This window comes from Apteryx rowi, unplaced genomic scaffold (genome assembly GCF_003343035.1).
Source record: "Apteryx rowi isolate R43461 unplaced genomic scaffold, aptRow1 scaffold_328, whole genome shotgun sequence".
Taxonomy (NCBI): domain Eukaryota; kingdom Metazoa; phylum Chordata; class Aves; order Apterygiformes; family Apterygidae; genus Apteryx; species Apteryx rowi.
This window is the reverse complement of record NW_020449730.1, coordinates 983,260-998,233: the sequence shown is the minus strand read 5'-3', so window position 1 is coordinate 998,233 and position 14,974 is coordinate 983,260. Positions and strand designations below refer to the sequence as shown.

At 38.4% G+C, this 14,974-nt stretch overlaps 1 protein-coding gene across 2 annotated transcripts in view; it reads left to right on the top strand.

The window, feature by feature from the left end:
* KREMEN1 (kringle containing transmembrane protein 1) overlaps positions 1 to 14,974 on the top strand; it is a 31,570-nt gene that overhangs the window by 9,876 nt on the left and 6,720 nt on the right. The window contains exons 2-5 of one of the 2 annotated variants that reach the window (XM_026071580.1): positions 1,579 to 1,741; positions 5,615 to 5,706; positions 11,715 to 11,839; positions 12,300 to 12,453. In XM_026071580.1, coding sequence (XP_025927365.1) covers positions 1,579 to 1,741; positions 5,615 to 5,706; positions 11,715 to 11,839; positions 12,300 to 12,453 — 534 coding nt within the window. The remainder of the gene's footprint in view (positions 1 to 1,578; positions 1,742 to 5,614; positions 5,707 to 11,714; positions 11,840 to 12,299; positions 12,454 to 14,974) is intronic. The other variant, XM_026071581.1, reaches the window with a different exon arrangement.

The window sequence follows — 14,974 nt, the reverse complement described above, 5'->3', positions numbered from 1 at the left end:
GATGTCACACAACCCCCCCCCCCCACAGTTTTTATTTGGCATGTATGCTACTGTGAAATAGTCATACCATTGTAATTGCAGAATTTTGGTATTTGTGGGCCCAGATGAAATTGATTTCAAATATGTGCTTTTAATAATAAATCTTCCCTCTTCCACAGTATTTTGAGATACAAAAAAAGGTATACTGGTTAATATCAGGATTAAGCTTCCCCCCCTCCCCCTTCCAATGGCTGTCTTTCTAGCCCTGTTTTGTAAGGAACATCTGATGAGGAACAGCTCAGATGAGCACAGTCCACTCAGGGCCCAGCAGAGCAGCAGAGCAGTTTCCCTTTCCATCAGGGCAGTGAACAACAGCATCTGTGCAGCTGTTACATGATTTCTGCAGAGAGAATATTGTCAGATAAGACAGAAGGTTGCCCAGCCTGCAAAGTCAGTAAGAGGCACTTGTGACTTTCCCCAGTAATGCTACTCAGGACAAAGAAATGTTTACAGCAGTGTAACACAAAGTTTAATTCTGTTGTGGAATGTTGTATTTTAATACTATTTTTAAATAAGTGAATGGATGACAAATGTTACCAAGTATTAATTATAAATAGGAGGGGTATATTTTTGGTACACTATAATTACTATTTCTGGAAGATAAGATGCATCATTTAATCAAAAAATTGTTTTGCACTTTTAGTAGATGGTAAAATCATGCATGCATATGAATATTTATTTGATCAGAAAATGACATTAATAAGAGACAGCAAAACCAGGCAGCATGAGAAATAGGATAGCGTATTTCATGACTAGAGAAATCACAAGGTTTGCTTTAATCTCTAACTTACTGAATATTAGGAAGTTAGAGAAGCAGACATAAATGGGAGAAAGTATATGAATAAGGCAGAAAAATACTGACTTGTAAGCTTTAATCTGAACAAAATAAATGCTGTAATGGCAAATCACAGTACCATGATTATATATTCTATATAAGGAAATCCCTTTGTAAAGCAGTTCAGGCCAGAGAAAAAAAATCCCTTACATACCTAAGTATTTTTCTAAATCATGATATAAAGGTTTGCCAGATCCATGCCTACAAAATCTTTCACTTTATAAAGTACACAGGATCACAAAAGTAGTTAGACTAGCATGAGAATTCAGTAATGTGCTGTCAAATGGCGGGATGATATCATCACCTTATCTTGTTTTTGGAAAATCTGCACTTTACAGATTCAGCCTAACCGGTAAAACACAAAGAAAACAGTACAAAATGTAGTTTGCTCATTCAGGAAATGTATTTTAATTTTATTAATCACTCTTCAGACCTAATTGTTGTCTTATACAATGTTTAGTAAAAATAATGAAATCGGTAATCTCTTGAAGAGATGTTTGACTCTGAGAGAACATCTAAATCCCAGAAAGCAACTTTAATGGCCTAAACAATGCAGAAAGCATTTTAGTGAAAGGAAACTAGACTCTTGGGGGTGGGAGAGTTGGGGGGGGGGGGGGGGMAACCAAACACCAAACCTACATACATTCTCTCTCTTTCTCTCTCTCTCTCTCTCTCTCTCTCTCTCCATTTCCATTTCTTCCCAGAATGTTATACAGCAAATGGGGCTGACTATCGTGGCACTCAGAACCAGACCGCCCAGTATGCAGGGAAACCTTGTCTTTTTTGGAATGAGACCTTTGAGCATCCTTATAATACTTTGAAATATCCCAATGGGGAGGGAGGGCTTGGAGAGCATAACTACTGCAGGTAAGGAATGTCTCATTGCTACTAACATTGCCTAGATACCCAGTGTTACTTTAAACAGTTGACACAAAATTGGGGAACTTCCCATAATACAGTGAAGAATGTCAGAGACATGGATATCGAATAGGCATTGTTTTATCCTGGGATCAGTACCCTGGATCTTTGGTTCAACACACAAGCACTGTTAGCAGAGTAACTTTTCTCAACCCAGATCTCATCCAAAGTGGATATCATATAACCAATCTATAGTCTGGCGTAACAGAGAAAGATTACACATTGCTTAAATAAAAAGGGTAGAATGTAAAAAACAAAACAAAACAAAAAAAAAACCCTGCTTCAAGTCAGAAGCAAAAAGCACTGGTAAATGTCTGTAGGAGCATCTGGACCATTATGGTTTTCAGCCTCACCCAGAAGCCTGGTTCTGTTATACACTGTGTTTCAGAGCTTTGTGTTTGTGAAAGTTACATAGACACTAAGAATTCTCAGTGAATACAAGCTGTTCAGTGACTTAGAGTTGTTATTAGATTTCAGAAGCTCAAGGGTCAGTGATTATAATGCCATTTCAAGCCATGGCATATCTACTTTCATTTCCTTGACTTTTAGGGACTTCCTCTGTAACTGTGGACAGTTACTCAGAATAGAAACCTAAACAAGGAGTTTAGCAGAATTTAGGGGTCAAAGAAAAATCTGCAACTCTGAAAAGCCCAGTTCAAATGCCACCTACATTTGGAGATACTTAAACTCTGCAGGCTCTTCAGCATTCAGCCTTGACATTTCTGCAACATCTAACTTTCTGATGTTGTGCATGCCCAAAAAGCATTTCTGCCTTTGCCCAACTGAGTTTTTGCTCAGTTTTTGCTCACACTTATACTTGCCATGGAGGTAGGTGGGGAAGAACCTGATAGATATATTCTTTAAACAGTGATAATCATCTACTCATTTAGGCTGTATATGAAGTCCAGTGGTGTTTCTTACTCTCTGGGTAATGAGGACAGAACTGCTTAAACCAAGAGATTAAGAATCAAAACATTTACCTGGGGCATGGCAAGAAAAGCTCTAGGATCTCCTTCATGAGCAGGTTCAAACCACTCCTCCATTCTCCTGGAAGATACCGTTAATTAGCAGGTTATAGGCTTTTCTGGGACTAGAGCCTATACACTTGCCGCCTTCGTGCTCAAGTCATTTCATTGTAAGTAATATAAATCAGGATGAATGAGACAAAATGAAGATGCAGGAGTTCAGCCTGATTGCTCTGTCATAGACATAAGAGTTCTGGTTCTTGATTGAAGAACTTTTCTATATTTCATCAGAATTAGTTTTTCAAGAAAATATGGCAGGGACAGAGCCAGTCAGTTAGCAGACAATAGCTAACACTGAACTCTGTTTTCAGCTGTAGAAGGAGAAAGCATCATTGTCAAGTTCTGGATTGACTTTCTTCTGAATCACTTCAGTAGCTCACCAGAATAGAGAAAAATACTGCACTTACTTAAAAGAGAAACTCCGTAAAGTTGGGCATTCTTTTTTGAAAGTGTCCTGGAAACCAGATAAACCTATCAAGCTGTCTAGTCTCAGTTTGGTATCTGAGCACAGGAAGGATTACTTTCACCAGAAACATTTTATGTCATCCTTACAGCCCCACTGCCTTAACCCAACAAGACCAAAAGCATAACAGTCCTCCTGACACGTAGAGATGTGTCTCAGGAAGTGTACTAACACAGAGCTATAAAAAGGCTAGAGGCCACTGAATAAGCCGTGACACAAATACCAGAATCAAGAAAGTAATTTTGATTGCTACTGTGTGGCAATATGCCAGATAGACAAGCTACAGGGTCTTAATTTTGGCAGTGGACTCTAGCTAATACTTAGGCTAGTACAAAGCAAAACATGTGCATGCTGTGAACATGTCAAAGATCGTGTAAGAGACAGAATGTACAGAACAAACTGGTTGCTAATAATCCCGGTATTCAAGTAATCCTTATTAGAGTCTCATTTTAGCAAACGGTTAGAAACGGTTGACCGTTTCCCTCTTTTTTGTTGTATCACCTGGCTCAGGCATAGTCTCACAGGTGTATGGAAGCATGATCCTAAGTGATGGATGCTTTTTAAGTTCACATCCTGTTGAAAAACAGTTTTGAAAGTCACTGTTTTAAGAGTGTCACAGCATAGCTTTAGCATGCAAAGCATGTCTAAGACTTGTGAGTCAGAATACCACTGTTTTAACTCTTTCTCTGCCAATCATTTCCTGCTTGTCAATGGATAAGATCTCCCCTTCTCAGTGGCAACACATATCTCACAAGACTTAAGACATGATACTTTACTTTGAGGCTCAATTTTAGGGACAATATTTGGATAATCTAATTTTATATTTCACAGCATTAATTAGAAGGATGCTATCTCTCCACAGCTGTCCCTTACTTGGAACACTTTTTTTTTCTGCAAAACAACTTGTTGAGATGGAAATGCCTTATAATGTTCTGCTAAACCTCATTTCAGCCATGACAGAACTATGCAGACTGAAGATTTCAGAGATTTTGGAACACACTCAATTGTTTTCTAACTGTGTGCACTTTTGAGGTCTAAGGCAAAGACTTCTAATGATGCTAATCACATTTCTCTGCACTTTCCTTGCATTTTAAGACATTTATATGTGGAATGCCATTACCATGATTTAATTACTGCCATCAGGTTTCTCTCATGCAGATGTAAAAGCAAAATGTCCCATAACTGTGAAAATGAGGAAAATTGTGTTATTTCCAGTACAGGCTCCCCCCATAACTACTGATGAACATCTTCCATCAGCTGATTTTGTATTTCTACCTTCTTTAGCTACTGGAACCTCTGACACTATACCTAAATTCTTAGTACACTAGTCTTGGGCTTTCCTCCTCCACTACTTTTACCAGTGTGTTTGAAAGCCTAACCAGCAGCAGCTTTGCCATTTTAACCAACTGAACTCAACTCACCAGCTGTCTCCAGCATTCCATTGTTTGACCAAAAACATCACTGGCAGTTCTAAAATTGGACCTCCCACAAAGCGTTGTTAACATACCGCAATGACAACATGTAGCCAAACTGACGCTTCACTATATGGGAGGGTCTAATTTATATAAATCGTGCCAAAAATACATGATTGTTGCTGGCCCTAGTTACAGAAAAAGATCATAGTTCCACCTAACTGTCCAAAATATCAATTTATTCTGTTAAACTGTTCTTTCAGATGTAAATAGTTTTTAAAGGCATACATAGAAAAAACTTTAAATGACCTAATGAAGAATTAGGAGTGCATTTGTAAAAGATGCTACACAGCAACAATGAATAATCACGGACAAATAATGAATTATCTCACCCATCCAATATATCAGATCACTGAAACAGATTTCTTCTCCCTCAATAAGGCTGAATCAAAGATCTGAATCTTCCCCAAAACTTTATCAGACATATGGTTTTGTCATTATACACAGAAAGCTGGAGGCTGGACAAYATATTTGTACCAAGGCAGGACTCAGTTTTAGGAGTCTAAGGAACTTGTACCCAGCACACGCTGCTGAAAATCCTCCTCTCTCTCAGTACCGTCCAAAAATAGCTCTGCACCTTTTAGAGTTAGAGGGGAAAAAAGGGAGTTCAGAAGGGAAAGAAAGTTTATGTTTTAGACTTTACTAACCTTTTGTGCTTGCTGTGTACTATAATAACCAAAGTTATCTGAACTTCTTGTCCACTTCTGCATTATTCTTGGTATATAAGCCCAATTGGTTAAATATTCAATAGGAATTAAAACAAAAATAGTGCTGAAACTTAAGATTAGTAAGATTTACTTTTGTGTGATCTTTGAAAACATATGATGACTTTTTGCTCACTCTGTCTATTTTTCTCTCTCAGGAATCCTGATGGAGATGTCAGCCCATGGTGCTACATTGCAGAGCACGAGGACGGAGTATATTGGAAATATTGTGAGATTCCATCATGCCGAAGTAAGAACACCATGTAATTATTTTAGGCCTGCATCTCTGTTGAACAGAGACTGGCAGTTATACAACAGTGGGTAGTGATTTTCCCAACAGGAACTAGGATAAGGCCAACCAGCTTATTTCCACTTGCAGACTAAGCAATATTTTAAAATGGTCTCTAAAGTTAATAACAAGCTTACTGTATATCTGCTCCTCCACTGCTACCCTCTTCATCTCCTGTCAGAATTAATGGATTATATTACTCACAATAAAATGCAAGAAGGGAATCACTCAGAACTTCAGAAGTATTGCTGGTTTTCTGAATCTGTAGAGATAGGTCACTCACTTATTAAAATCTAAAGAGGACAAAAATGAATAGGAAATTATTCATTAATTTTTTTAAAAGGTACATATATAGCCATCATTTGAAATTACTTTATAAATGGATGGTGATAGTTTAATATGCATAACACACAACATATACAAAATTGTTTTAAAGAAATAAAGGCAGTAGGAGAGGATACAGGAAAAAATGTGGCTACTTGGTAGCTATATGGGAGCTCAGGGCTAGACTTCCATTACTTACAGGTGCATATACTTAGCCTTGCTGTTAAAGCACAAACTGTATTTTGTTTGACTTTTTAAAAACAGACAATTTGCAAGCTATTTACCTAAATGTATGTCATCTGACATGAATTCCCACAAAAAATCCTCTAATTCTCTCCTTCCAGTATTTAGTTTCCTTAATGTATTATATTATCTATCTAATCCCAAGTGTGTTTCTTTTTTTCATGATTCCTATCAATGTGTTCCAAAATTTTAATTCGTAAATGCTCCAGGATAAAATCCTAAGAACGAACCATGTTTTTAAAAAATTTGCCTAAATATTTAAGAAACATTCCAATTTTGTATGTCAACAACCATAACTAAACATTTTATTAATTCCTTTACCTGCTTCATATATACAAGTACTCTCAGATTACTAGGGGTTTACTCATGTGTATACTCTTAAGAATCAGAGCAGTTGTCCTTACTTATATGTAGTTTTGATTTGAAGAAGTACAGTTCTTACTTAAGGTTAAGAAAACAAAGCCAAACAAAGCAGAAGGGGTACAATGTGATTTAGACTTTGTCCATAGTTTTCTTTTTTTTATGAATATGAGCAAGTGATTCACATCTGCAAGGCAGGTAAACAAAYAAATAAATAAATAAATAAATGTGATTGTATGTCAGATGACTTTTACCTAGACCTAAATACAGATTAAGGAGTTTAATTTAAATAACATACAATGTAATACTTAAGCAATGCTTTTGTTCAGATTGCATCTTACTCTTTCTTTTCTAAGATATCAGGTCCTACTCCAGGAAACATCACCCTACTAATTAAGAAATTTATCTTGGTCTAAAATTCAAGAATTTGCATTTTCTTTAATGTCCACACATGCTAACAAATTCTCTGGATTTGGCACCAGTAAAAATGTTGGAAGGCAAATTTTCTCCACTCCAGTTGTTCTGCACAAAGAATCCTTTCAAAACCAGTCTCGCTCATTTTCTCTGTGGTGGGGAACAGAAGATTTAAACTTGGACACTTATTTGCACAGATAATCCAGACTTACATTTATGAAATGTCCTTTTGACCAGTAGCAGCTGCTTCAAGCATTGCACTGAAACTGGATACTAGAAAAAGGAATCGCAGCAATTTAGAACAAACTGTACATTGCAAGCCCCTCCAAGTCTTAATACAAACCTCATGGCTTATGCAGTTGTGTAAATCAGAAAAACTTTTATTCTTTACCAGATTTTCTGTTTTCAGTAAGCCTGATGATAAATCACAGGACCATCAAAATGAAACTTGTGAAGTGCATAATACAAAACTGGGTTTTATGATACAGGAACAGGAAAGTAACTGTGTAAAGAAAGCCTATCTGAAAATTTTAGAGAAGTTAAAAAAATTGTCTCATACAAGCTGCTTTCACATCATGATATTTAGTACTAGAAAAGCCATGTATCTGGAGGATAATTTAGCTCTAAACCACCTATGCTCACATAAATCCAGAACAAGGTTGACAACATGAAGCTTCTTAATTGCCCAGAGAGATCTGTGTATAATGGTTCATGGTAATGATAATTAAGACTCTACAGTTCAGAAGTTTTTATAGACAGTAATTATATCATGTCTCAAGTTCACTAATATTCATGCTTAATAGTAAATGTTTCATTTCCAAAAGCATTTTGGTATTCTGCATTTGTAAACATGTTGTATAGAGTTTTAGCAGTGTTAAATGAGGGTAGATGGTCATAATCACAAAAGACTATGGTAGCTATCCCAGTAGGAGCTTAGTCTGTCTTTTCCTCCCTCTCCTCTCATTAATGGCTTGTCTTCTAAGACGGCTGGAATGGACATAAACAAAATGAAAGAGAAAAAGCCAATGCTGAGGCCTGAGAGAACGTGTGCATCTCATATGGAAAATTCATAACATTGCTGTCTGAATCCTTTAGACAGTTAATTTGCAATGTTGCAGCTCTTCCTGGCTTTTATGATCTCTTTGCGGATGAGGTTAGGTTGAAATTCAAAGGAAAGACCAGTTTACACTCACTAAAGGCAAATGAAACTAAGGTTCGCTGTCCCATTAAATTGCATCACCATGTTTACGGCCCATATGACTCTCTTATGACAACATGATTTCGCTACTAAAAGCGTATTTCCTCTGTGTGTGTGTGTATAACGTATACTATATATATCTAGATATACTATAAATTCTCCATTGCTTTCAAGTTTCTAAATTGTATATATATTTTTAATAGAGATATATACGCATATTTATTTATTTATACACAGAATAAGAGGATACTCCAGGTTGGAAGGTACCTCAGGAGTAAAGGCACTTCCATGTCTGGCTGTAGTCCTCTTAATACAGCCCAGGATGCTGTTGGCCTTCTTTGCTGCCAGGCACGCTGCTGGCTCATGTTCAGCTCCCTGTCTACCAGGACCCCCCGGGCCTTTTCTGCAGAAATTGCTCTGCATACATAAATGTACTCTGTCTTCTTTTAGATTTATGTTGAGTAGCTCCCTGTGCGTACATCCTGATTCAGTTCAATATCATATGAACAAAGAATGTGTTTTTCTAATATACTAAAAATATTGTCAATAAACAATAATTTTTGATTCTTGTAGATCTGATGTGAAAGCAGTGTTTAACCAAATTAGACCTTCTTCCTCACTTCAGAATACAAATGATCTCCTCTCTACTATTGTGTTTATACTAAGTGTTCTGATTACCATCCAGTGGCAACTCAGTAATGGCTCAGGTCTATGACCAGCCTGTCATAGAACTGGCATATTAGAATCATATCTGCATATAGAGGATTCAATTTATTAAGTGCTGTCCCAGTTCAGAAGAGTATTTAATCATATATTTGATATGAGACTACTCAAGTGCTTTTAGCTGAACATATGTTTATGGGCTCATCTAGTTTGTTGATTTGATATCAAAGTAATTTGAAGAACCGGGCATTTGCTTGAAAATTGCTGTTTAGCGTTGGGCTAGATTTAAGCTTCTCCATGAACAACGACTTATTCCAAATCCCATGATGCTATTTCTGTTTGCTAGCTATGAGAAAGTCAGAATACCCCTGGGACACTGAAGAGACTCGTTAGCTTTAGGATGTTATCCAAATGGTATGCTTGCTTTAGTTACAAAATGTGAGAAATTTTCAAATGACTGAGTCTGGTTTCTCAGCGTGGAATATATTAAGGGATTAGTCCTCTGGAAACAGAGTTGAAGGTTCTCACCAATAAAGCTAATTTTTTAAAAAAGCTTTAATATGTGGTTTTAGGAAATCCTGAGTCTCCCGGGTAAAATGAGCTAGGTTGGTATCTAGGAAGCATTTGCTGGGCAATGCAGTCATGCACTGTACAGAAAACTGATCTCTCTGAGAATTATCTACCCAGCTGTACTCAGCTGGGATGGGGCTCCAAATGAAAAACCCCAACAGTGTGTTAAATTAGACTGTAACGTGAGATCTGAGTACTTACAAGCATGTTGCTGCAAGGCATATTAGAGCATAGCTCCATGCAAGCAATTCCAGTTGAAATTGTATCATCCTTCAAAAACATAGTTATTTTATGAATATTTGAAGCAACATTATCTAATTATTCAAAAAAACTGTACTTGAATTTTCTTCTCCACTACATTATTTCCTTAATTCTTCTCTGTAATGTTATAATCATCCTCCTTATGAATATAATCATATACACTCTAGTATATTTGCTGGTCACCATAGCTATGCTAACCCACTTCCTCAAAATTAAGACATTGTTGCAATCAACATAGCCTAAGTCTGGGACCAGGTTCTCAGACAGAGCTGTTACTTTTCCAGGTGTCCAGATCACCCAGATTTTACCACCAGGCTGGCATCAGTTACTTGTTCAGTATGTGCTACTCCAAAAGAAAAGGAAAGAGACCATCTTTGTTAGAATTAGACAAATCGAAGTTTCTGAACTGAGGTCATTATTTGAATTCCTGCTACAGGTGGATGTGTATAAGAAATCCCAGAACTGGGCCTTCCAGAATGCAATAAGATGCTTTCATGACTGCTGTACAAGCCTGCTCATTACAAAAAGAAGCATTACAGTCCTATTATATTTATGTGAAAATACAGTAATACAGAAGTAGTCAGTTTACTAACACGCAGGTTATCTGACAGAGAAAAGGGCCACACGGCTCATCCTGTCCAGTCTTCCTCAGAAGCAGGCACCTGTGCAAGAGATGACTAGTTCAAAAGGAGCCACAAAACATCTAATCCACATGCTATCATCAGACATCAGAGGCTGCAAAACATTTCCCCCAAATCTATCAGTAAGTCAAAAACATGAAGTTGTGCTGTGCCACAAGACATTAGCAAGAGAGTTCAGAGGCATCATCAGTGCACTGGGTAGTGAAATGAAAGATGATTAAGTGAAACTCTCATATGGCTCTAGGACTGCATCACACACTTATGCAGAGGTGTGGAGGTTAGGTGGACAATAATAATCTTTGTCAACTTGGCATAGGGAAAAATTCCCACCTGACCACAGAGCTGATGATAGATTTAAAGCCAAAAGTATGTGAGCAAACATGCCAATTATACATAAAGGATAATTTTATGCCATTAGCATAGCAGTATATTCTACCCCACATCCTGTTTCTGGTAGTTATGGCTAAATTCCACTGTAATGATGGAAAGTGCAAAAACAAAAGAAAACAAAAACAGAAGACAAATTATATATTGAAGGAGGAAAGATTTCTTTCTGACCTCCCACAGTAACCAGAGGAGCCTTGAAACATTGGATTAATATAATATAAATGTGTGTTGKTTTTTTTTTAAAAAAAGCAATATAGCTCCTTTTAAAACTCTTTGTATACACCATAAAATATGATACGTAGAATTCATATTAGAATTTTTGTTCTCAATCTCATGGAATTCTCCTATGGAAATATGCACTCCCTCCCATAAAACTTACCAAGTTCCATCCTAAAACAATTTAGGTTCTCTTCCTCAGCTGTCCTCTTTAGAAGACTTTCAAGAACTTCACTGTTTTGATGGTCTAACAGAAATCGTATGCTTTAATGGCACATTGTTAGAAGATGCACTTCTCTTCATCAAAAAAAAAAAAAAAAAAATCACAAACCAAACCTGCACCTAAAAAAGCTCTGCACACATTTACTGACCTTTTTTTTCAATTGTCCCTGTCCGGAGAGATGAATCAGGCATTTATATTGTCTGTATTATTATAGCATACAGAAATCAGTTACAGAGTATTGGAGATATATTGTTAGATAACGTGATGCTATTTCACTACTTGCCACCTATCCCTGGCCATGTTTGGAAAATATGACAAGGATCTAGCAAAGAGTAACATTTCTCATACTGTGACAACAATACTAGAATGTACAGAGAGCTGCTTAGTGACTAGATCGTACATAAAGTAGTCTGTCTTGGGTGTTTCTAGGCACACCTTTAGAATGACTATTCTCTGTTATTCTTGCCAGTGCCAGGGAATCTAGGGTGTTACAAGGATCACGGAGAGCCACCGCCTTTGACTGGCACCAGCGAGACCTCCAATAAACTTACTATCCAAACGTGCATCAGTTCCTGCCGACGTCAGCAATTCAAGGTGATTTCTTTGACATCCATTTACAAAATCATTTCAAAGATGACACTAAGCCTGGAATCCTCTGTCGTATTTCTTTTTTTCCCCCCCCTTCCCCCTTTTTTTTTCTTCAGGAGGTTCAGAAAGTCTAATGTCTCGCTCCCACTCCAGGGAGCCCCCTCTCTGCATCCAGAGCAATTTGGGGGGGGGGGGAGAACCCTATTAATAATGTTTCGTCTGCCAGAAGACAGTATGTTTGCTTACTGTAGCTACGAGTGATAGGGTGCCCTAACTGCCTTCTGTCCCTCGCTAGCCTTAAGTAGCATCCTAACAGCTCAAATACCCAGTTCATGGTGAGACTCCAACTAATCATACTGCTCCAAAGAACACATGCTCTGCTGCCAGCTTTCTTGCTCATACAACCTACTGCTGTTGCTCTTTGAAATATTATCCCTCCCTTCCTTATGCATCTCTGTTGTCAAAGTTTGCAGGCATGGAATCAGGTTATGCCTGTTTCTGCGGAAATAATCCTGACTACTGGAGATACGGGGAGGCAGCCAGTACGGAATGCAACAGTGTTTGCTTTGGAGACCATACTCAGCCTTGTGGTGGGGATGGCAGAGTCATTCTTTTTGACAGTAAGTATTGAAATGAGCTGACTTTTTCCCAGAGGAGAGGCCTCAAGTGTTCAACAAATTAGGGGAAAGGTTTTAAAGGCTATAAGAACTGTTGCACGCAAAACAGCAAGACACCTAAATTCAGTAAAAAAGAAAGTTGCATTCCACTTCTGCATATAATTTGCAGCCATTAATAGTGCAAAATAAGGTCTTCCAGAAAATGATGTCTGCTCAGGCAACTGACTCATGCTCCAGAGATTGTATCTTACTTTCCCACAAATGGTGCTAACTTATCCCTCACAAACAGCACGTCATGGAAAGGCTCCTTCAGAACTGATCTTACCAGAGCATAGATATACAATTAAGTGAGGCACCTCAGAAAAATTTCAGCCTCGTTGTGTGAAAACACTTTTTTTTTTAAATTAAGCCAGGTGACAATTGCCAAAAGCCAGTTACACAACACAAAGCAATACAGTAGAACTGTGAGAGCAGCAGGGTGTACAGTAAAGGTACAGCTAGGTTGCTAACAGAACCATCACTGATTATATAGTTTCTTAGACACAGAACTCCTCACTTCTACACTTCTTTTCAGTATGCTTACCAGTGCCGGCTGTGTAACTCCGTAGATTGAGGGTATGAGTACCCTAATGCCTGGCTCCAGCACAGGCTCCCAGTATAGCTGGGGTGCTAGGTAAGTCCACAGTGTGTACTGATATGTCATTGATTCTCAGATTTTAACTGCCTCTGATGTAGAAGCTACCTTTAAAGTGAAGTTATAAACTTTCTGGAATTAAAACAGGCATCGTGTTCCAGCTTCTGAATACATACCCAAGCCTCCCATCACCTTACTCGAAAACTCTGGTTCCCAAGCAGTGAGACAGAAAGGTATTTCAGTTGAGGCAGGAATTCACCACTTTGCTCACTCATTTCCAACTTCTTCTCCCCTAGAGATCAAAAGAAACATTTCAGTTGCATATTGCTTTCAATATTGCAATAGCATGTAGCCTCATACTGCAGTGTTCTCTGTTTCCTTCTGCTCGTGGCCTCCCAAATCCCTGATGGGTAAAGGCTTCTTTGTACCTTTCCTTCTCTGACATGACTGAGGGCTCAGCAAGACATTACCCTGAGCATCYTCACTGTCTTTTCTGGCAAGCAGCAAAGGAGAGAAGTGTGGCCAGGTAAGGGAGGTCAGCCCAGTAACGGCCACCTATTTTGCTTTGCTGGTGAGCAGCACCCACTCACCCCACTGCTCTTCTGCAGGGTCATTGGCTTCTCACCTACAGAATATCTGATATCCCCAGCACCATTATCCATGAGCTCTTTCTCTTTCTACAGCCCCCACTGCCTGTCTCTGACAGTTYCCTTAGCTTCCAGCATCATCCCAGTACTCATAGAACCACCCCCCAAGCCCAGTGTCACTTAGTCAACAACAGTTCACCGTGCCTATCACTCCAAAGTCCTCTTCAGACACAATAATATCCCATCCCTTCTCTCTCTTCCCCTTGCATGGGGCCCTAGGAGCCCCAGTGACATAGGGCCATGGGGAGGAGATGAGGACAGTAAAGGAGCAGTGACAGGCATCAAAGAGAATTCAGGGTTCTTATACTAGTTCTTTACACATATATTATTAACCTACGTGCTTGTGAGCCACTAACATCGCCTAAAGCTATAACATTCAGATCCACAACACAGAATTCTTCCAGGTCTGGAAGGAACTGATAGAGGGAAAGCATTCCCATTCCACGTGGGGAGATGCTGTACTTTGTTAGGCATCAGTGGAGCACTGGTCATTGCCATTCTTGGTTAATATTGCTGGTTTAAAGAACATCTTGCAGTTCAGTAATTTCAAACGGCACGGCCAAATGTAATAATACCTATAGGAGACCAAACCTGATATCTCAATGTCAGATTTGAATTCCATCATTTCAGTGTTCTGTTAGCATGGAGTAAGTGCCAAACAAATTCCTCTGTGGGGCTTAGCACCTCTATGCGGTCTTTCACATTCTTTCAGTTCCTCTACAGGGTTTTCCGTAGCACAACACTGAAGCGTAAGGTTTGCTGCTATGATCAGGCCTTTCTCCATAAAAAAAGAGAAGTGTTTTCACATTATTTTCTGGCAGACATTTAGTTCTTTTTCTCTTTCCCACAGCTCCCTTTTAATTTGCATTTATTAAAGTTCTTTCTCAGAGACCTGTGAAAAACAAAAAATTTCACTTCCGTTATTTTAATTTGAGCTGAATGTTCTCACAGGCCTCCATTAAAGGGTTTTCAGAGAAAGGTAGAATATATAATTTGTAACACCAGGTATAAGAAATGTTCCATACGTTTTCCTTTCTCCTGCCAATGAGAGACCTTCAAATCAAACTAGTAGTTCACTTTGATTTGGATTTTAGAGGTTTTAAAAGGCAGAAAATAGACTCAAATAGCTTCAGTAGGAGAGTAAAGGGGAGGAAGAGAAGCCAATGTAGGAGCTATGTATTCTGCATACATAAGTCTCTATATTTACAACTGTGACTCCTCAGAAATAACTGGGGAGAGGGTC